A 22148-nucleotide genomic window follows, 5' to 3' on the forward strand; every position below is an offset into this window, starting at 1 on the left:
CTCTCCTGTGTTCCTTGATAAAGTGGTGGCAGTGTTGGGATCCTGGCAACTACCCCTGCCATTATCAGTGACAGTACACGTGACACTTGCGCAAATTTTACATCATGATAGCAAGCTATGCATCTTTTTACTTTTTTTTTTTGCACCTTTCTAAAGCAAAGGGAGCAAAAATAAAACAACATTATTCATTTTACACAAAATGTATAAACCATGTGCAAGATTTTAAAGAATTTGATGCAAAAATATAAAATCAACGAATACCGCCAGACCAAAAAAAAGTAATGCGAAGAAAAGTATAAAAAAGAAAAAAAAAGGTTTTGTTCCAGCTTCATAGGCTAAAATTCAAAACTTTATTGTACAACGATTAGAATGTTAAAATACTCAAAATTAAAGAAATAACAGGATGAAAAAAAAAAAAACGCTAAAGATGAAATTAGGCTTTTTCTCTCTCTAGAGCATCAAGGAGACCAAGTAGACCAAAAAGCACATAACCGGCTTTTACCTATACCAAAAAGATTGCAAGCAATAATCCGTTTCTGGCACCCCAGGTTCCTCCTACCTTATGCAGGACACACACTTTTGATTGTCCTTCTTGCTATTGGCTGCACAGAAGATCGTAACTGCCTCCAAAGAGGTTGGAAACCCACAGAAGTAAAGACATACTCTCTGCAGACATTGCTATGGCCAGAAGTGAACCTGCCGAATATGAAGATCTGGGCAAAGGTCCATCTGTGCCTCACCACCACTAGACCACCAACCCATTTGCCATATGTAGATATGACTGCTACTTCTGAATTGGGTCCAACATTATTAGATTGCAAAAAAAGTTAAGAAGCCAAACATGACCACACAGAGATAGGTGGCTTCTGATGGAAGACACAACAATCCAAAGTTACAACTAAACATCTATGATGACAGTAGACGTGGCGCCCTCGGCCATAATACATGCACACACAGAGCATACGGTGGAATATGCTTACGTCTCACCATCGGTGTTGTGACACATCATAGAACTTCAGAAAATCAAAGTGAACTTCTCCAGATGCCAAGTGGAAGGCTTTAGATCTCGCGAGCCACATGAGAAGCATTTGGTGCACATGACGGAGATAACCAGGAGAACGTGCTCCGACCTCAGGTGCTCAGAAATTACTATAAAGAAAGCCAGATGAGACGTTGACGTACAGTACACGGTGGGAAATCTTTATAGGAAGGGGAGGTGGAACATATGTATGAGGAAGCTGAACTAACCACAAGAACGTGTGCGGCCAGCCATCAACGTCTCCAAACTTTCATCAGTTCATCCCTTATATGTTCGGGAGGCTAATCTAAGTGGATTATAAATGGATGGGAATTATGTCCTACAAAAATAAAACGGCAACCTTTACCCATGGTAATAAAGAATGATCCTGCAAGATCCTGTCCTGTGAAGTCCCTCAACTCTAGACAGGCTGCATAGTAATTTGTGGACATTGTGAGTGGACTCTCACAATGACTGAAAGAACCCATGAAACAAAGGGTGGGACATGCGGCTAAATCTCCGTCAGCCCCCGATCCACCTCCAGAGGTGTCTGTGTAACCGCGGGGTGTGGTGCCACAGCCACAGATCAGTTCTCACTTCCTGAAAAAGTGCAAAAACACAAGAAAATAAAAGCCATAACCAGTCATCGTCAGGGCTTCCTGAACTGCAGCACTGAGCCGTCAAGACCCAGCAGCCCCAAAATTACTAGAGTAGAGAATTTCACCCAAGTAGTCCTCTTATCAAACTCCTATAAATACCATTTACCGTATTTTCCGGATTATAAGGCGCACCGGATTATAAGGCGCACTTTCTATGAGCGCCTTATAAGCAATCTTGTTTCATATATAAGGCGCACTGGATTATAAGGCGCAGCGTTAAATAAACCATTGCTCAGACTGCAAGTCAAAATTTATTACACTTTTTAACAATAACTTGCAACTGGTTCAGCTGTAATTGCAAATCAAAACGTTTACCGTACTTTTTCAGTTCATTCCAGTTCATTCCTCCACCAGAAATCCATCAAATCCGTCATCTTCAGTGTCGGAGTTGAACAGTTGGGCGATTTCGGAATCAAGCATGGGGTCCTCCTCTTCATTATCCGAGTCGGTCTCGTTGCTGCTGCTAGGCTCTTCAGTGGTGATTCCAGCCTTCCTGAAAGCTCGGATGACACTGGAGACTGATACATTCTTCCAGGCATCCACGATCCACTGGCACATAGTGGCATAACTCGCACGGCGTTGCCTCCCTGTGTTGGTGAATGTGTGGTCACCTTCTGTCATCCAATGCTCCCATGCAGCTCGCAATTTAACTTTAAATGACCTGTTGATGCTGATATCTAGCGGCTGGAGCTCTTTGGTTAATCCACCAGGGATGACAGCAAGCTCCGAATTAGTTTTCTTCACTTGGGCTTTGACAGTATCGGTCACGTGGGCGCGCATCGAGTCACAGACCAATAGGGATGGGGATTTGTGAAAAAAGCCACCCGGTCTCTTGACGTAGACCTCCCTCAGCCACTCACTCATCTTCTCCTCATCCATCCAGCCCTTTGGGTTAGCCTTAATGATGACACCAGCAGGAAAATTTTCTTTAGGCAAAGTCTTCCTCTTGAAAATTACCATGGGTGGTAGTTTCTGGCCATTAGCCTGACAAGCGAGAACTACAGTGAAAGATGACTTCTCATTTCCTGTGGTACGTATAGATATCGTACTGGTCCCTGTTTTCTCAACAGTACGGTTTACAGGGATATCGAAAGTGAGGGGAACCTCATCCATGTTAATAATGTGTTCTGGCTGGATATTCTTTTCATTTATCTTGGTTATGCAGTAGGTGCGGAAAATGGCCAGCTTCTCTTCATAATCCTTTGGTAATTGCTGGCACACAGTAGTTCTGGTGCGAATGGAGAGATGACGCCTTTTCATGAAACGAAAGCACCATGAAGGACCTCCTCGAAAGTCCTTGATCTCCATGTCACGTGCTAAAGCAGTGGCTTTGAGTCGAATAGAGACAGTGGAGACGCTTCTACCTGTGTTTCTCTGTTCCATAACCCACTGTTCTATTTTGTCCTCCAACTGTGGCCACCTTGCTTTGTTTCCTCGGAAACTCAGTTTGGTCTTCTTTACTTGGCGGAGGGCATCTTCTTGTTTTCTCCACTTACGCACCATGGATTCATTAATGTTGAATTCTCTTGCAGCTGCCCTATTTCCATGCTCTATTGCATAACTTATAGCTTTAAGCTTGAAACCTGCATCATAAGCATGTCTCTTAACAGGAGGCATTTTTTGGGGTAGTGGGTATAGTTAACGCTAAAGCACAGATATATTGCAAGGATCCTGCGCACAGAGCTGTAAGTATCACTCAGTGTGGCTCCTGACTACGGTGGCCGTAATGCTCAATCCATTTATGGATACTGTAAAAACCCAAGTGAAGAATAAATTCATAGGCGCACGGGGGGGAGGAGCATGGTGTGTGCTGTGGTATGCCGCCGCCGACCCCTGCCGCCCACGATAGAGGTAAAGGATCCTGTATGAACCTCTCTCTTTACTGTCGGGTTCATATATAGGGCGCACTGGATTATAAGGCGCACTTTCTATTTCTGAGAAATTCTCAACATTTTATGTGCGCCTTATAATCCGGAAAATACGGTAGTCATTTTTCATTATATATTGGGTTCTCAAAAACCAGCTCGGCAGGTAAGAAACCTTCCACAGGGGTTGGCACATCAATTTGTGAGTTTGCAATCTGCTTCATTACGTAGTGATAACGCCCAAACCTACTCTTTACCAATTCGGACAAAAGGAAAAGGTGGAAGATAAAGTGGTGTCAAATATTTTTATGATGCGACATCCCTAATCTCAGGTTTTTTTTTGTTGCTTAGGCTTTGTTCACACTACAGCTCAAAACAAATGCCACGCCACTGGTGGTCAATGGGTGGCACAGACTTATGGGGTCTGTAAGAAGTGTCCCACCACTGGTGGTCAATGGGTGGCACTGCATACAATGGGGTCTGTAAGAAGTGTCACACCACTGGTGGTCAATGGGTGGCACTGGCATACTATGGGGTCTGTAAGAAGTGTCCCACCACTGGTGGTCAATGGGTGGCACTGCATACAATGGGGTCTGTAAGAAGTGTCACACCACTGGTGGTCAATGGGTGGCACTGGCATACAATGGGGTCTGTAAGAAATGTCACACCACTGGTGGTCAATGGGTGGCACTGGCATACTATGGGGTCTGTAAGAAGTGTCCCACCACTGGTGGTCAATGGGTGGCACTGCATACAATGGGGTCTGTAAGAAGTGTCACACCACTGGTGGTCAATGGGTGGCACTGGCATACAATGGGGTCTGTAAGAAATGTCACACCACTGGTGGTCAATGGGTGGCACTGGCATACTATGGGGTCTGTAAGAAATGTCACACCACTGGTGGTCAATGGGTGGCACTGGCATACAATGGGGTCTGTAAGAAATGTCACACCACTGGTGGTCAATGGGTGGCACTGGCATACAATGGGGTCTGTAAGAAATGTCACACCACTGGTGGTCAATGGGTGGGACTGACATACCATGCGGTCTGTAGGGTTTCGGTCTTGTTTCCATGATTTTGAAGTACTTTTCTTTAAATCAAATCTACCTACAAAGGCTCCACAGTCAGAGTAAACAGAATCTTAAGGTATTAGTAGAAAATTGGCCAAATCCACAAGTTTTGACATATTAGTCAATATAAGGAATGCAGAAAACATAGCTGTCGGCCGGACGATTGTTTGGCTGGCGGAAAATGCTCCAGACTGCCCCATACACAAAAGCGTTGTCTCTGAAGAGCTGTTCTGTGTTCTCCACGAGAGCGCCCATGCCAGACTCCTCAGATGATGGCTTATGTTACCAAAAACAAAAGCATCAGCTGTCCCATATCGGACATGCCGAATCCTCCTGCCCCTAGACATCATTTCTGGGAGAGTCCGGAGGTTACCATACAAATTAGGGAGTCCGTGGAGCCCTCTGATAACAATACTCAGACAGTCTAATATGTATGGAGACCTCGCACCTCTCTCTGGTCACAATGTTGGGGAGAGGAGAATCACACGGGTGAAATGTGAACACCGATAGTTCTCAGGGGAGATAAACCGCTGACAGACATGTCTAGCTTTCTTCCCGCTGCCCACTGGAGATACATGAACGCTCGGCCGCATGGTGGACTAGAGGCGGCAGGGGTGGAACTTGAGGCTCATGTGCCCCCAGTGCAAAATTTTAAAAGATCCCTCAATTATAGCAAGTCTTTAATAGTATTGGTCTTTTCATATAGGCCAAAGGGACCTTTTGGGTCCCCTAGGCTCCAGGGCCCAGATGCGCTTCCATCCTCTGCTCCTATTCTAGTAACGCCCCGGGGGGCAAATACAGCAGTCATCATACACGGCTAAAGATGTATGTGTATATATTTGACAGAACCCTAAATTGAGGCTATTCTACGGTCATTACAGAAATTCTGAGGTGTGAAATCACCCTGGAGAGATGGGAGTCGGCAGGGAGGAGCAGGGCGGTCCAACACCTATTCTGTCATCTGACGACCAGTTATCGCTTATTCAGCAGGATTCTAGGCAGGTTGTATTTGCTTCAGGCTGCTTGGACCCACAGCCGAAAGTGTTGGTGCGCTTGAAATTGTTCTAGAAAGTGAAGTATTTCGCCCAGGAAATTATTTGCATTTACACATGTTTATTTCCTTTAGTGTATTGGAAAATCACAAGAATAAAAAAGCAAATTGGACATAATCTCACAAAAAAAAAATAAAGGGGCAAGAGAAAAATGGTTGCCAACGTTCCATAATTGTGGGTAAATAACTGTTGTTTCAACCATGTGATGCTTGTTCAAACTCACCTGTGGCAAGTAACAGGTGTGGGCAATATGAAAATCACACCTGACCCCAAATAAAGGGGAGTAGTTGACTCAATCTTTGCATTGTGTGTCTGGGAAAAATAATTAGTCTTCTGGAACAATTTGCCTGTACATACATAGACACGCACCGATATAAAAAGTGGCTAAAAAAAAAAAAAATGTATGCAGTGGGACAACAAAATAAAGTCTTTCTAGCTAGAAGATTATGGAGGAAATGTTCAGGTGGAGGTCTTTGCGGAGTGGTTCTGCTCCAAAATCCTGCAAAAAAATGCTTGGAAAGCTCCTATTGATTACTATAGGAAATCCACTTTATTGCTCATATGAGGAGTTTGTTTGTTTTTTATGAAAAAAAAATGTAAAGATGAAAAAAGAATATTATTTTTTATCAGGTGTCATTTTTCAAAGCTTTTTTTTGGAAAAAATATCTTTAAAAAAAAACAAAAAAAACAATGTATACATGACCACACTGGATCCTTTCCAAACAAAACACCAATCAAAGGGCTGCAGAAAATGCTTAATAGAAAAAAAAAAAAAAAAAAACCACCACATCTCAGGAAACAAAACTGCTTAAAATTTATTTTCTCACTTTAAAAGTTTATGAAAGCATAAAAAAAACCCCGGTGTGAACAGTGACTTAAAATCTTTAGTATGATGTATTACAAACTTGCAAACTGTCCGTTACCCATAGCAACCAATCACAGCACAACGTTCTTTTCCTAAGCTCCGTGAGAAAATGTTAGTGGCATTCTAATTGGCTGCTATGGGCAACAGATTTTACAAGACAAAGGGTTTATATTTACTCATCCACCCCACAGTGTTTGTGGCATTTTTTTGTATTTTTTTTCCTTCATTTTAAATGCAGCATATCATTTTTCGAGAAGCCAAAAAATGTTAAAAAAAAATATAAAATTAAAAAATCCAGTAACCTGCAAAGAATGAATGCACTCTCTCCATGCGCGTGTTGCCCTCAGTCGGAATTTGCCTTATAACACGGACCTCATGAGTCTACGACCTAAACAGGATCTCTATGGTAGGACTACAAATGCCAGCACAACTGAGAATTTTGCTAAGTTCAGAGCCCCTGACTGACTTCTTGCTAGTAGAGAATTGTCAGGATTTGTACGATGGCCGCATTCTTGGCTGTGGTGGTCCCGTCACACCGGTAATACACTGTATAATGGGCAGGACATCTGTGACAACAGGGCGGAGGGCTCTGTCCACACTGGGGTCAGGGGAAGGCGAGACGCCACATGCACAATACTAGTAAATATTTGCTTGTGCGAGTCATTGAGCCGCGCATATATCCTTCTCAGCCATCTGTCTATGGAGAGACCTATGAAAAGTGGAGATTTTTGGCAGCCGCCGCGACTCACTGACCGGTCGCTCTACTGGGACCGGCAGCTTTCCACCATTTTCTCATAGCAGTAAGAGGAAAGTTTGATAGAGCGCCACCGTAGGCGAAATTGAGCATTACACAGATCCTATTCACATCAATGGGCCTAATAGAGTGGGGCATCCACACCAGACTACTCCTCGGGCTTTATTAAGGCTCACCAATTTCAGAAGACTAATGAACGACATGACACCTTAGACAGTCGTTTCAAAGCTCCTCAGACAGGACGATTGGGCATATCAAAGCTCAACTGCCCAATCCATCTCTCCAACATCGGCCATCATGGGGGAGCCGGAAAATGGCCACACAAATTAAACGCATCAGGAAGTCCTACAGCCATTTCTCGAATTTGTATGATCACATTTTAATTATACATGAAAGAATAAGGTCACATTTAAGAAAAGAATCAAAATAAAGGAAAAAAATTAAACTTCTCGACATAATAGTAAATAGAGACAAGGGGTAATTTGAGATGGGGGGGGGGGACAATTTATGATTCTCGACGGAGCGGAGAGCGCCATCATCACAGATCAGATGAAGCTAAAGAACACTTAAACCAATTAAGACGTATGTAAATCGGGCTGGAATCCCTTTAAGTAGTTGGGGCACTAAGTGGGCAGAAACGTAAGTTAACGAAACAGGATTAGGACGGAGCACTCAGCCCAGATTACTAGCCACTAGAGAGGAGACCCCTCAATGGGGGCAAGAAAGTGGAGATTTGGGATTAACCAGTCTTAAAAAAAAGCTTTGACCCTATTCTCAAGATCAACATTTGAAGGTTACGGTAGCAGGAATCAATCCGACCCTTTATAACGGAACCTGTCAACTAATCTCAAATATTACACAAAAAGGATAAACCACTTTTTAATTCACCTTATGAGAGAATTTAGCTTCTCCCCCTCCGGGATGGATCCTTCACTCCCAGTTCACGAGTATAATCTGTATTCCGTGAAGACACATTTCTCCATTATGGAGATGGTAGATGACAGTTGGTGCTTGTAAAATTCTTTGCAGTAGGGAGGAGCTAAAGGCGGCAGACATTGCGCTGCCAGCGCGGCTACAGCGATAGTTCTCCGTAGAACTTTATGAGCACCAACTGCCATCTCTCTCAGTAATGGGGAAGTCTTTATTCACTCGAGAATTTTGAGAATGAATGATCAGTCCAGGAGAATAAAGAGGATTTCTCTCATAAAATTGCTTATTTTTATGTGCTCTATTAGTTTATTAAATAAAAAAAATAAAATAAAAAAAAAAACTTATTCTTTAAGGTAAAATACTTCTGACAAGTTTGTAATATGTAAAAAACAGATAGAAAGGAGCAATACACTAAAATCAGACTACACAGGGTTTTGTTTGTTGTCTGTTGCCATAGAGACGCCTTTATCTATATAGGTGCTGGACAAACAAACAGCAGGAAAAAAAAATACTGACAGAGGTGGCCATGTCCTGTAAACACATTCAGCAGAGACGTGGACGGAGAGTTTGTACCATGTCAGGCTGTCAGTCACGCGTTTCCTGACATACGGTGCGAGGGTCTGCGGTTTACGGGAACGTCGCTTCCCCTAGAAATATTACATCACACACAGATTTTTATCGTTTTCTAGAACAAAAGCGTTTCTATTTCCAGTGCAATAAATATTTCATTGGTTGCTACTGGTTACAGAAAGGGGTGAACTACGGATATAGATTTAGAGGATAGGATTCCTATGACAACTACTCCGGCGAGTCATCCTTTTTAAATTTCTCTTTTTTGTTAGCAGCTGAGCTGCAATATACAGTTGTAGTCTTGCTACAAATGCTTCTGACAGAATAATACAGGTCAGCTGCTGCAGAACCTCAATGCACATCCCAAGGGCTAATCATAACATCTCAGCTGCTGCAGAACCTCAAACACCACTCCACTTCTGCAGAACCTTATGAAGTTCTGCAGAAGCTGAGTGTTGTGTTTTATAACGCACACCACTCAGCTTCTGCAGAACCACATAACGCACACCACTCAGCTTCTGCAGAACCACATAACGCACACCACTCAGCTTCTGCAGAACCACATAACGCACACCACTCAGCTTCTGCAGAACCACATAACGCACACCACTCAGCTTCTGCAGAACCACATAACACACACCACTCAGCTTCTGCAGAACCACATAACGCACACCACTTCATCTCCTTCGGAACCTCACAACTCACACCTCTTCAGGTGCTTCAGAAAAGGTGAAGATGTAAAAGGCAAGTCATTACCTGAGTAGTTTTCGCCCGGCGCCCGTGCATGCTGTTACTATGGCTGAGCTTCAAGTTTGTAGCCCCTTCGGACAGACAGTGAGACTTCCTGCAGGGGAGGGTGCTGTAGTTGCTGTAGGACGGCGCCTCATTGACCGAAGCGGCTGACGTTTTGTATTGGACAGACTCTGGCGGGTGAGACACCAAATTTCGACAGTAGATCATAAACTTATTCCTGGGGACACCGTTGATGGTGGCGAGCTGGCTCTTCTGTGGGTACAAGTCTGTTAAGGAGTTGGCACGTTGAGAAGAGCCCAGCTGGGTGGGAGAATCTCCAGGTTCAATCCTTATGGTTTCTTCGCAATCTCTCTCTTCGGTGGAACATAGAATCTCCTCGGTGCTAGTTAAGTGTTCTTGGCTCAGGTCCGAGAGTGAAAATTCGAGGCTGTCTTCCCTCCATATGTCAGCCGATTTGGAGCGCTTCTTCTTAAAACTGGCGGGATCCAAGAGGGTGGGCCCGTTGGTTATGTACAGTTGAGATCGACCGTTTCCGTCAGGGTAATAGGCGGGTTCCTCACCGTAGAGTCTACCTTCTTCAGAATCCTGCATACTCTGGACGGAGGCCGCGGTGAGGACTGTGCTGCTGTTCAAGCTAGGAGTGACGGAAGAATCGGTGTGATAGGAGACGGGTCTCATGCCCATGTCTGCCCATCCTCGGCTGTCGTAGTCATCGAGGGTGCCATCCTGAGAGTAGGGTTCCATGCCATTTTCTGCAAGAGACTGTGGGATGCTGGGAGTACTACTTGACCTGTTGCTGACTTCCGAGTTACGGTGCACCGGTTTCCCAGAAGAAGCATGCCTCGTACGGCGCGAAGCTTTGTTGGAGATACGGAGAGAGCGGGAGGTGTGCTTGCGGCCCAGGCTTGGGTGCTCTTTACCGTACAAAGCTTGCTCTACATTTTGGCTTTCTGCGTTTCCCATGATTTCACCGTCTAAAAAGAAAAAAACAAACAAATAACCATTTGTATCCAACGACGAGAGTGCAGCGTAATAAACCTTAGAGCTTGGCTTCAAGAGTTCTCGATGCGGCTCCCTTCCACATTGGAAGAGTATCAAGAAAAAAAAAGAAAAAAAAAAGATGCCAGAATGGAAAACGCTAATGCACATTGGTTATTACCGTATTTATTTATTTTTTTTTTTAAAGCAAACAGTCCTTTCTAATCCTATACACCTTTACAATTGAAAAATTGATTGCACCTGCTGCGTATTATACCGCGAGGGTATCATATGCACAACAGCAACAATTAACAGACATAGAATGGAATTCAGACGAGACAATATAAAAGGGAGAGACTAATATATTCCAACACAGCAATTATAATACATACACATGTCACTCAGACAACGTCTAATTAACGCTTAATTATTTAATAAATGTAATAAATGTAACGGATTAGTGTTCCCATTATGATAACGCTGGTGCTACTGACTGAGCATTGTAATGCGACAGCGCATATCAATGGTTTTATATAAAGAAAATACATGTAATATTTTTATAGGCCAACCAGACTTTAAAAGTAACTTTTCAGAATAAGCTGTCCTGTGTGTACAGGAGGAATAACACAATTTCTGGCCATAATATGAGTTGTATCTGGCATTTTCAACAGTTATCCCATCTGCAGGCTTTGTCACTTAATTTGCAATCCACTGTGAGCTGGAGGGAGGAGATAAGCTGCAATGAATTCTCCGCTATAAGCCATGAACAGAGCTTCTCCTGCATTCGGTTAGCGCACAGATAAAAGCAACCGAGTCATGGAAGACATTATATAACAGTTCTGAGCGGTGTATATGTGAATCCAGCTCTGGAGGGAGGTAAAAGACTTGTTAGAAAGCGCAGTGTCTGCCTCTGCTTGTTTTGTCACTCTGCTCCTCCTATGCTCTCCATAGGAGTATAATAGTCCACAGAACATGGAATTAACCTTTATTTCTCAGAGTAAATGAGGAGTTTAGGAGAAGGGGGGACGGGGGGGGGGGGGGGGAGGAAAAATGCTACTTAAGCGTTGTTATATTCACCTGTACTATTGATTTATGCAAAGTCAGATGACAGTAGAATTATTATTTAAAGAAAAACAACTCTATAAAAGTCAACTTAAAAAAATAATAAAAATAGGTGAATTAAAATAAATAAATTAAAAAGAAAAAAAAGAAAAAAACGCAAGATGTAACTACAAACAAAAGTAGAAGGTGAAGTGAGCGATCCGCGCCGCGTCCCTCCGATGATCCTGCCGTAGTGCAGCTGTTCGCAGCGTCTGCCACAAATTGGTCAGTCAGATGGAGTAAAGTATAAGGGAAGTTTCTCAAAGGGATAATGGATGGGTGACCTCAATTAAAAGGGAAAGTCTCGACAAGGCAGAGTGACCGGTGACAAGTCTGTTGATGCAAGAGCAGAAAAGGACATTGTCACTTCCCCTTGAGGTAGATGCAACCGTTGAAAGCTTTTCCGCTGACAGAATAGAAATGGATGAATGTGAAAGAGCAATGCCTACAGGGGAAGATCTAATGCCGGCTTCAAGTGCACGGAGAGCGCTTACAACGGGGCTTTCATCGCGGCGGGCGGCGCGGAGGAAAAAATAGAAAGCATAGAAGAAATACACATACAGAAAGCTCGGCACCTCTGGGGACGTTTTACTTTTTCCTAAAATGCAGAACTGGGTTCCACTATCACTAATAAGGCGAATAAAAGGCAACTTGTACATGGAAGGTTTGAAAGGAAACCATCAGCAGGATTGTGCTACCCTCACTAAAGGCTTGAAGTAGTCACTGAAAGCCCAATGTCACAGCTGTGTTTCAGTAAAACTATTGTTTTAAGCAGCAGCGTGAAGAAAGCGCCCGAGTGTTCCCCATCACACGAGCGTGCTGCCGAGGTGGCGGTGCCAGACGTTCATATATACTAGGTCCCATTGTTTGATTTTTGCTGCAACTGAAAAATAAATCATCGCTACATATTAGGTAAAAAAAAGAGAATAAATCTGTTGCTGTCTGGAAACCATCAGCAAACTGCTCTTTGCAATTCTAATGGTATTGCCATTTACATCTACAAAAATAATTTTCTTTGATTGTTCATCTGCTTCCTAAATTGCAAGTTTCCAAATAGTCCTCTAGAATTTTTCTACCATTGTAGATCTGCAAAAATGTTACAAATCTGTCAGATCTCCTCCACAGTTCTGCCATCCTTCTCTATACTTATCCTCAGTCTCTCAGGATTTAACGATAGCCGCAGGAAGGAAGGATATTGTAACATAGTTCTCTACAAGGTGGAGAGGGGGGAAAGTATCTACAGTCTCAGGGAGGGGAGAGAATACATGCTATAGAAAAGAAGGAAAGCCAATGAAGTGGAAATAAGAGGAAGATAGAAGACATACTGATATAAGAGCTAATGAAGAGCAGCACTCAGGAAAACAGACTTTACATACGGCCTATATTCCTGGGAGAGACGCTCACACAAGAGAAATAAATGAAACTTGGATCTGGCTGCACTATTGTATGAAAGAAGATTGCAGATAGAAATTAAGTGCAATTTTTGTTACGGTAATTAAAGGCAACCATTAGCCTCTAAAAATATTTTTTTTATTGTCAAAGTAATCTTTAGCATCTATTACTTTGAATATGTGAGTTTATTGAATGGCCTAGGGCTGTTGGAGTAATTCATTCCTTAAAGGGAATCTGTCAGCAGGTTTTTGTTTAGTCTGACAGCTGTATGGTGTAGGGGAAGAGACCCTGATTCCAATGAGGATGCATCACTAATGGGCTGTGTGTTGTACTTTTGATAAAAATCCGATTTCTCTGCTGCTGATCTAGCGGTGCTCAGAGTGATGAGCTCTGTATAACTCTGCCCACCCCACTGATTGGCCATTTTCTGCCTATGCTCAGCGTACACAGAAAGCTGCCAACCGGTGGGGGGGGCTGGGTTATACAGAGACCTACATAGCCGTTCTGGTGTATTGCCTGCATTAAGAAAATCCATTATATGATAAAGAAACAAATGCTAATTCGCCTGGTGATAGACAATGTTTGCCAGAGCTTTACTTTAAATATTGGAGAATCTCAGGTCTTCTATTTTTTTTTTTTTGCTTTGTATTAAATAGAACACAAAGCATTCGTAGTCTGAGGACATGAAGTATCAGGGGGTAAATGACAAGTGGAAGCGCTCCGGTATCACACAGGAAGAACAGTCACCTCTGGCAGAGGAACAACGGATCCAGCATCACTCCACATAGGGCCTTTCTGCTTCCTGATCATTCATTTCTGGATTTGGCTGAAGTCCTGAAATAAAAATGAAAAAATTACATTGTTGATATTGAAAAAAATATATATATACAGATATCTATCTATCTTATTTTTTTTTACATTTGCGTCTCCCTGAAACTTTAACGACAGTATCGCATTAATAGATCGGTCGGAAAATCTGTCTACTTCACTAGTCAGGATGCATTGCCGATCAGCAGTATGGAAAAGCTGGGTGACAAAATATATAGATCGCAGCGAAGGAAGCCAAGGCTCCGTGCTGAGAATCTGCCGCTACTATGCGCGGCTTCTACTATAGGCATGTCGGTGCGGAAGTGTCGGCTTCTCCTTGACATGTTTTACCAGTGAGTTTTTGATTGTTTTATCTCAATACCCCGGAGATCGCCACTAAAAACAACCGCGCTGTAAGGTTAGAGATGAAAACCGTCTGCTCTAATGCGTTCTGACCCCTCATCCGTATACCAGGACATAAAAGCATCAGAATGCAGAAACCCTGCACAGGAAGAACCTCAGATCATCACGTGCCAGCGATGGGGTGTAACGGCAGGGGAGAGGAGTCCTGGCTAGCCCCTACACTAGGAAAATATATAGTTTATGATAATACAAGAGCATCTCCCTCAAAAGCAGACCTGGGCAAAGTGCGGCCCGTGAGCCACATCTGGCCCTCTGGCTGTCTTAGTCCGGCCCGCGGACCGAGATAGGCATGGGGCTGAAAACCTGAGGTTCGCGGGCCACACTGCACGCCCGCTCGCTGTTTCCCACAGTCAGCATTGGTGGAGGAGGGGCCTCTGGCCACTTCCTCCACCAATCCGCGTTTGAAACAGCTGACGCAATGACGTCATGTCATCGCGTCAGCTGTGTACCACCAGAGAGTCAGCGCATTGGAGACCATAACAAACAAATGCAGGGTGCCTGGGAACGGGACCGAGGCGAGGATGTGTTTTTTTTCCATATGTATGAACATGGGGATGCTATGGGAGTGAACATGGGGATGCTATGGGGGTGAACATGGGGATTCTATGGGGGTGAACATGGGGATTCTATGGGGGTGAACATGGGGATGCTATGGGGGTGAACATGGGGATTCTATGGGGGTGAACATGGGGATTCTATGGGGGTGAACATGGGGATTCTATGGGGGTGAACATGGGGATTCTATGGGGGTGAACATGGGGATTCTATGGGGGTGAACATGGGGATTCTATGGGGGTGAACATGGGGATTCTATGGGGGTGAACATGGGGATTCTATGGGGGTGAACATGGGGATTCTATGGGGGTGAACATGGGGATGCTATGGGGGTGAACATGGGGATTCTATGGGGGTGAACATGGGGATGCTATGGGGGTGAACATGGGGATGCTATGGGGGTGAACATGGGGATGCTATGGGGGTGAACATGGGGATGCTATGGGGGTGAACATGGGGATGCTATGGGGGTGAACATGGGGATGCTATGGGGGTGAACATGGGGATGCTATGGGGGTGAACATGGGGATGCTATGGGGGTGAACATGGGGATGCTATGGGGGTGAACATGGGGATGCTATGGGGGTGAACATGGGGATGCTATGGGGGTGAACATGGGGATGCTATGGGGGTGAACATGGGGATGCTATGGGGGTGAACATGGGGATGCTATGGGGGTGAACATGGGGATGCTATGGGGGTGAACATGGGGATGCTATGGGGGTGAACATGGGGATGCTATGGGGGTGAACATGGGGATGCTATGGGGGTGAACATGGGGATGCTATGGGGGTGAACATGGGGATTCTATGGGGGTGAACATGGGGATTCTATGGGAGTGAACATGGGGATGCTATGGGAGTGAACATGGGGATGCTATGGGGGTGAACATGGGGATTCTATGGGGGTGAACATGGGGATGCTATGGGGGTGAACATGGGGATGCTATGGGGGTGAACATGGGGATGCTATGGGGGTGAACATGGGGATGCTATGGGGGTGAACATGGGGATGCTATGGGGGTGAACATGGGGATTCTATGGGGGTGAACATGGGGATTCTATGGGAGTGAACATGGGGATGCTATGGGAGTGAACATGGGGATTCTATGGGAGTGAACATGGGGATGCTATGGGAGTGAACATGGGGATGCTATGGGAGTGAACATGGGGATGCTATGGGAGTGAACATGGGGATTCTATGGGAGTGAACATGGGGATTCTATGGGAGTGAACATGGGGATGCTATGGGGGTGAACATGGGGATGAACATGGGGATTCTATGGGAGTGAACATGGGGATGAACATGGGGATTCTATGGGGGTGAACATGGGGATGCTATGGGAGTGAACATGGGGATTCTATGGGGGTGAACATGGGGATGCTATGGGAGTGAACATGGGGATGCTATGGGAGTGAACATGGGGATTCTATGGGGGTGAACATGGGGATTCTATGGGAGTGAACATGGGGATTCTATGGGAGTGAACATGGGGATTCTATGGGTGAACATGTGAAGGCTTTGTGTGGGCTCATGCTGCACATGGGGAGGCTTTGTGGGGCTCATACCGTATATATAGGGAGGCTGTGTGGGCCTTATGCTGTATATAGGGAGGCTGTGTGGGGCTCATGCTCTATATAGGGAGGCTGTGTGGGGCTCATGCTGTTTTAAGGGAGGCTGTGTCGGGCTCATGCCGTATATAGGGAGGCTGTGTGGGGCTCATGCTGTTTTAAGGGAGGCTGTGTGGGGCTCATGCCATATATAGGGAGGCTGTGTGGGGCTCATGCTGTTTTAAGGGAGGCTGTGTGGGGCTCATGCCGTATATAGGGAGGCTGTGTGGGGCTCATGCAGTATATAGGGAGGCTGTGTGGGGCTCATGCTCTATATAGGGAGGCTGTGTGGGGCTCATGCTGTATATAGGGAGGCTGTGTGGGGCTCATGCAGTATATAGGGAGCCTGTGTGGGGCTCATGCTGTATATAGGGAGGCTGTGTGGGGCTCATGCAGTATATAGGGAGGCTGTGTGGGGCTCATGCTGTATATAGGGAGGCAGTGTGGGGCTCATGCTGTATATAGGGAGGCTGTGTGGGGCTCATGCAGTATATAGGGAGGCTGTGTGGGGCTCATGCTGTATATAGGGAGGCTGTGTGGGGCTCATGCTGTATATAGGGAGGCTGTGTGGGGCTCATGCTCTATATAGGTAGGCTGTGTGGGGCTCATGCAGTATATAGGGAGGCTGTGTGGGGCTCATGCTGTATATAGGGAGGCTGTGTGGGGCTCATGCAGTATATAGGGAGGCTGTGTGGGGCTCATGCAGTATATAGGGAGGCTGTGTGGGGCTCATGCAGTATATAGGGAGGCTGTGTGGGGCTCATGCTGTATATAGGGAGGCTGTGTGGGGCTCATGCTCTATATAGGGAGCCTGTGTGGGGCTCATGCTGTATATAGGGAGGCTGTGTGGGGCTCATGCCGCCTATGTAGTAGGCTGTGTGAGGCTCATGCTATATATAAGGGGCTGTGGAGGATTCAAAGATATATAGAGGGGTGTCAGCATACTTAATTATGCTCAGTATTAGTGATAAAATATTAATAAATTAATATTAAGTAGAATTAATTTCAAGCTATTAGTTCGAACCTCCACAACAGCCATGGTCTCATGTGGCCCCTCGGGAAAATTAATTGCCCACCCCTGTCAAAGTAATGGAACATCTAAGCCATGTGCCACCACTTGTATAACGGTTGGCCGAACAGGTCTGTGGCTCCCTCCCGGCTTGGTGGAGCACTCAGAATTCTTTGGTGGCTGCTTACTTGTCTGGAAAACATCTTTATGAATTAAGAAATAAATAAATAAATAAACCGCCTAATCTTTCAAAATGATCTGAGGAGAGTCGGCAGGCCCCCATATGTCAATCCCACCCATCAACAGAGGTTCCATCAACCTTAATGCGTATAATGGACTTTACTGAGATAAGATCTTAACATTCATTCTTATCGGAACGGTTAAACTTTCGGGAAAACTTGGGTGAAAAGTAATATGGCCAACACGGATTATCCCAAATGGCAAATCTCCGCTGTAAAGCTGGACGACAACCCCTAAACACTCGGAATAAATCACCATATTGGTTGTCGCCAAGAACTTTAAACGTATTTTTTTATTTTTCCAATTTTACAGAATATTGTTCTATCGATTAATCTCTCAGATTCTAAAGTAACTTTCCAGTGAGGAGTTAATCGTTCCGACATCCGAGGTAACACGTTCCTGGGCTGAAAATGGGACGTTCTTCAGGAAACTTTTGCATTATATCCAAACCCCACAATGAAAGTACAGGTTTCTTGTGGTTTTGTAAGGAAACACGACTGTGCAATGTACGGAACAGCAGATTGCACGTGTATAAATAGAGCCGCGGTGGGAGTCTGTTCTGACAAGTCTCATCTACCAGCGCGGGCAGGGCGCTGCGGCAAGAATAGAACGAGATTACGGAAAATCTGCCGAGGGCTCGCCTCCTTCATAAGTGGATGTGCTCAGATTCTGATACCACCATGTCGGCCGGGAGAAAATGAAGAATTCATCGTAAGTCAATGGGGCCGTCAGTGCCGGAGAGGACAAATCCTCCAGCGTTGGGCGCTTTCTATGATCGCCAAGGAAATCGGATCCAAATAACTGGATTCCCACCTACCTCTTAATTATGGCCGAATTTGCTAATGAAGAATATGAAAATTTGTTAAATATTTCTGGCTTTCCCATTTGATGGTCCATGGGTATGATAAAAAGTTTCAAAGTTTTTCTGCCGTGCCAACCACTTGAGATTTTTTTTCCCCCAGACTCCTCACTTGTCATATCTGCAGCGTATTTGAAGGTGACTTGATAAGAGAGGGAAAAAAAAAAATTGCCCAAAAATATAATTTTGGGGGTCAGCCATAAGGAACGAGTATTTAGGCTCCCCATTTACATAAGACTAAAGTCAGACAATTTTGGCGGGACTGGACAACCCTCTGATGTTTATGGCGGCTTCACAGTTCTCTACCCACCCCAAAATATGATGCCGGGATGAGAAAGATCAGACATGTAGAATTACCATGCCCAATCGTCTCGCACTGGGGGGGGGGGGGGGGATCGTGCAGCAATTTTCATCTACAATTAGCATTTATAGGACATTTGGTAAACCAGCTCCAGTCTCACCTCTCAACCTTGCCTGGCATAATAGGGGACCCAGTGCACCCATTCCCACCATAAATATATGACCAGTCCAAATCCCATGTAGGAAACGCCCCTTTAAGATAACCATAAAAAAATAATTACAAAATAAAAGTCGAAGTCTAGGTATACTGGCCCTTTAATTATTAAGTGCACAGAGTTACGGTCTCCTTTCTATATGAAATATTATATAACAATCGACCAATCAAGCTTCAGCATCAGCTCAAATTATGCAATCAGGTGTAAAAAAAAAAAAAAAAAAAAATTTGAAATAAAAATCCTTGCATTCAAAAGGAAAAAAAAAAAAAAAACAGCTGGTTTCTATGGAAACAACAGAAATTCTCTCATTATAAGTTCGGAAATAAAGTTTGGAGAAGAAGCTCATCAGGAGGAGCCGAATATAGACATTACAAAAAAAACAAACTGGGCTGAAATTACCTTCTTCCCCCTTTTTTTGTTTTTTTCTTTTCAAGAGACAATACAATCTCAGAAATAAAATAAAAAAAGCGTTTGATACTTTCCTAAAGTGAACTTCAGATATGACGTCTGATCTGCAGGCAACGTAGCAGGAGAAGACGAGCAGATTGATACATGGTTTATGGGAGAAGATCCATTATTAGACTGCATTTCAGTTATTTTAAGCTCTTCACAGATTTAGGGAGTCCAGTGGGCGGTCCTAACCGATGACTACGTCTTTATGGCTTTGCATACACAGCTGTCAATCACTATATAGGACCGCCCACTGGACTCCCAACCGTACTTATTCCCTTTACCATGGCAAAAAAAAAACAAAAAACAATTAACTCTTCTCTTAAAGTAAAGAAAACTACATCCCTAGTGATATGTGGAAGTAGCTGACCTGTAAGTCGATGTCTGACTAACCAGTAAGTGTTGGACTAGGAGTAGGGGAGCTGTGAAATGGCCAAATTTTAAAATCAAGAGAAACAAAAAAAGGGGAGAATGAACAAGTCAAATTTACAGCCAAGAAAGTGGCATAAAAAAAAGGCAATTTATAACTTTTGGACACTGTTTAGCCCCCATAAGCAAGAATGTACATCATGGTGCATGGCCTTGGGTCTGTTTACACAAACCGAGTGATGCCACCATATGGCCACATATCGGTAAATCTTTATCCATCGGCGGCGGTTTAACAGCGTGTTTACACAGACAGACCAAAATGAAAGGTACACACTGAGCAATATGTAATACAGTGCTCATAGGTGCCCAGGGTTCTCATCAGCGCGAGTCTCGTTTACACAGGACAATGTGCCGCCGAGAACAATGATCTTTTGTAAGACACAAAGATTTCCTCTGACGTACGAGTGTGGGATTGATTTTGCTCACATCTATAGAATCATTAAGGTCACATCGCTTATAGATGGTGCGAGGTCTGCGGCAATATATTAGTGTACAGTCCGCCAAGAATATTTCTAACAATGCACCAAATTTACCATTCAGTGGACGGCAACGTGATCAATTTGGCAAAGTTCTGGTTTAATAATATCCTGTAACTAGTAAATTCTCCCGGATAAGTTCCCGTTTGCCTCGAAATGTAAACTCCTAGGTGACAATTTATACAAAAGTTCCGGAGGGAACAACAAACCTATAATTCGTGAAAATTAAAAATTGCCCGTAAACCGTGACTAAGCAGAAGAGATTCAGATGGTAACCAACATGGAAGCCACGAAGAACCAAAGTAATTCATCACTCACGTCCTGGAAACGTTCAGAAACGTAATTATGAGACGAGCACGTTGTAGGAAACGAGACCCGGTGACTACGGCAGAAGTTGGCTCATGTGAAGACATGCACTGGATACTTCATGGATGAATGACCAACTGGTCACACTCGCACCTGCATGACGGCTAGGAATCAGCCATGTTTATTACCAGGTTGTAGGCTCAGCCGGCTTTACCCTGTATGATTTTTTTTATAATGTCTTAAATAGATGGATGAAAAAAGGCGCCAGGATTTCATAATTACTATCCACCAGGAAATTCTGCGAGTCGTCGTCAAAAAGTCTTTCCGATAATGGGATTCCGAAGAAGGGACAAACGTGATTCCTCAATTGTATGGGAATAAGTATCTGGACACTATGTATAAGGTGGACGGAGGACAATTGCGGACATCCTCATTGTGTCAGAAGACGAGCAACATCTTGTGCTGAAGCCTCGGGCACTGCGCTAAGACCCTGCACAAGGAAGAGCTCCGCAGGGCGAGCGAGATGGAGAGCAAGCGGGAATCTCAGCCGGGGACACCGACACAAACCACCTTGAGGATAAAGACATGAGAACACAACGTCGTCTGCAAGCTAAGAAACTGACAAAGCCATTTGTCAGCCGGACAAAAAATCCAAGCGCTTTGGTAATGGACAACATGGCCGTGAGCGGGATATTTCGAGGGCTAGTCCACAACGCTGTACAAAGATCGTAACAACTACATCAATCCCAATCTACAATGGGGCTCCCAGCCTAATTCCACTAGCACAGAGGGTCGGGTCAAAATCAGAAAGGCATGTGAAATCTTAAAACTAGAAGTTCTTCTGACATTTGCACATCTATATATACAATTGCCTAAGGGTCACTGTCTTTCTGTCCTTCTGTCACGGTTATTCTTTCGCTGATAGGTCTCGGCAGCTGCCTGTCATGGTTGCCGCGACTAATCAGCAACGGGCACAGTCCGATTAGTCCCTCCCCTACTCCCCTGCACTCACTGCCCGACGCCCGCTCCGTAATCCCCTCCACTCACCGCTCACACAGGGTTAATGGCAGCGGTAACGGACCGCGGTGTAACCCTGTGAGTCCCCAACTATTGTCATGTTAAAAAAAAAAAAAAACAAAAAAAAAAAAAAACTGCTATACTCACCCTCCGCCGCCTTTCCCGCTCCTCTCCACGCTCCCGGGACCGCTCCATTGCAAGCGGCAGCTTTCGGTCCCAGGGCTGGTGTGCGACAAGGACCTGCCGTGACGTCACGGTCATGTGACCGTGACGTCATCATAGGTCCTGCTCACACCAGCCCTGGGACCGCAAGCTGCAGCTTGCAATGGAGCGGTCCCGAGAGCGTGGAGAGGAGCGGGAAAGGCGGCGGAGGGCGAGTATATCAGGACTTCCAACGGGCCTTCGGAAGGTGAGTATATGTTTATTTTTTTAAGTCTCTATACT

General features: G+C 44.7%; 1 protein-coding gene across 4 annotated transcripts in view; it reads right to left on the reverse strand.

Annotated features, from left to right (window-relative positions):
* The window catches only part of TIAM1 (TIAM Rac1 associated GEF 1), a 261361-nt gene that overhangs the window by 112135 nt on the left and 127078 nt on the right, over window positions 1-22148 (reverse strand). For 3 of the 4 annotated variants that reach the window (XM_069760831.1, XM_069760832.1, XM_069760833.1), the window contains 2 exons: window positions 13756-13842; window positions 9541-10511 (listed from right to left, as the gene is read on the reverse strand). In XM_069760831.1, coding sequence (XP_069616932.1) covers window positions 9541-10500 — 960 coding nt within the window. In that variant the 5' untranslated portion in view covers window positions 10501-10511; window positions 13756-13842. Of the gene's footprint in view, window positions 1-987; window positions 1093-9540; window positions 10512-13755; window positions 13843-22148 lie in introns of those variants that run through there. The other variant, XM_069760834.1, reaches the window with a different exon arrangement.

This window comes from Ranitomeya imitator, chromosome 3, assembly GCF_032444005.1.
Source record: "Ranitomeya imitator isolate aRanImi1 chromosome 3, aRanImi1.pri, whole genome shotgun sequence".
Classification (NCBI taxonomy): Eukaryota; Metazoa; Chordata; class Amphibia; order Anura; family Dendrobatidae; genus Ranitomeya; species Ranitomeya imitator.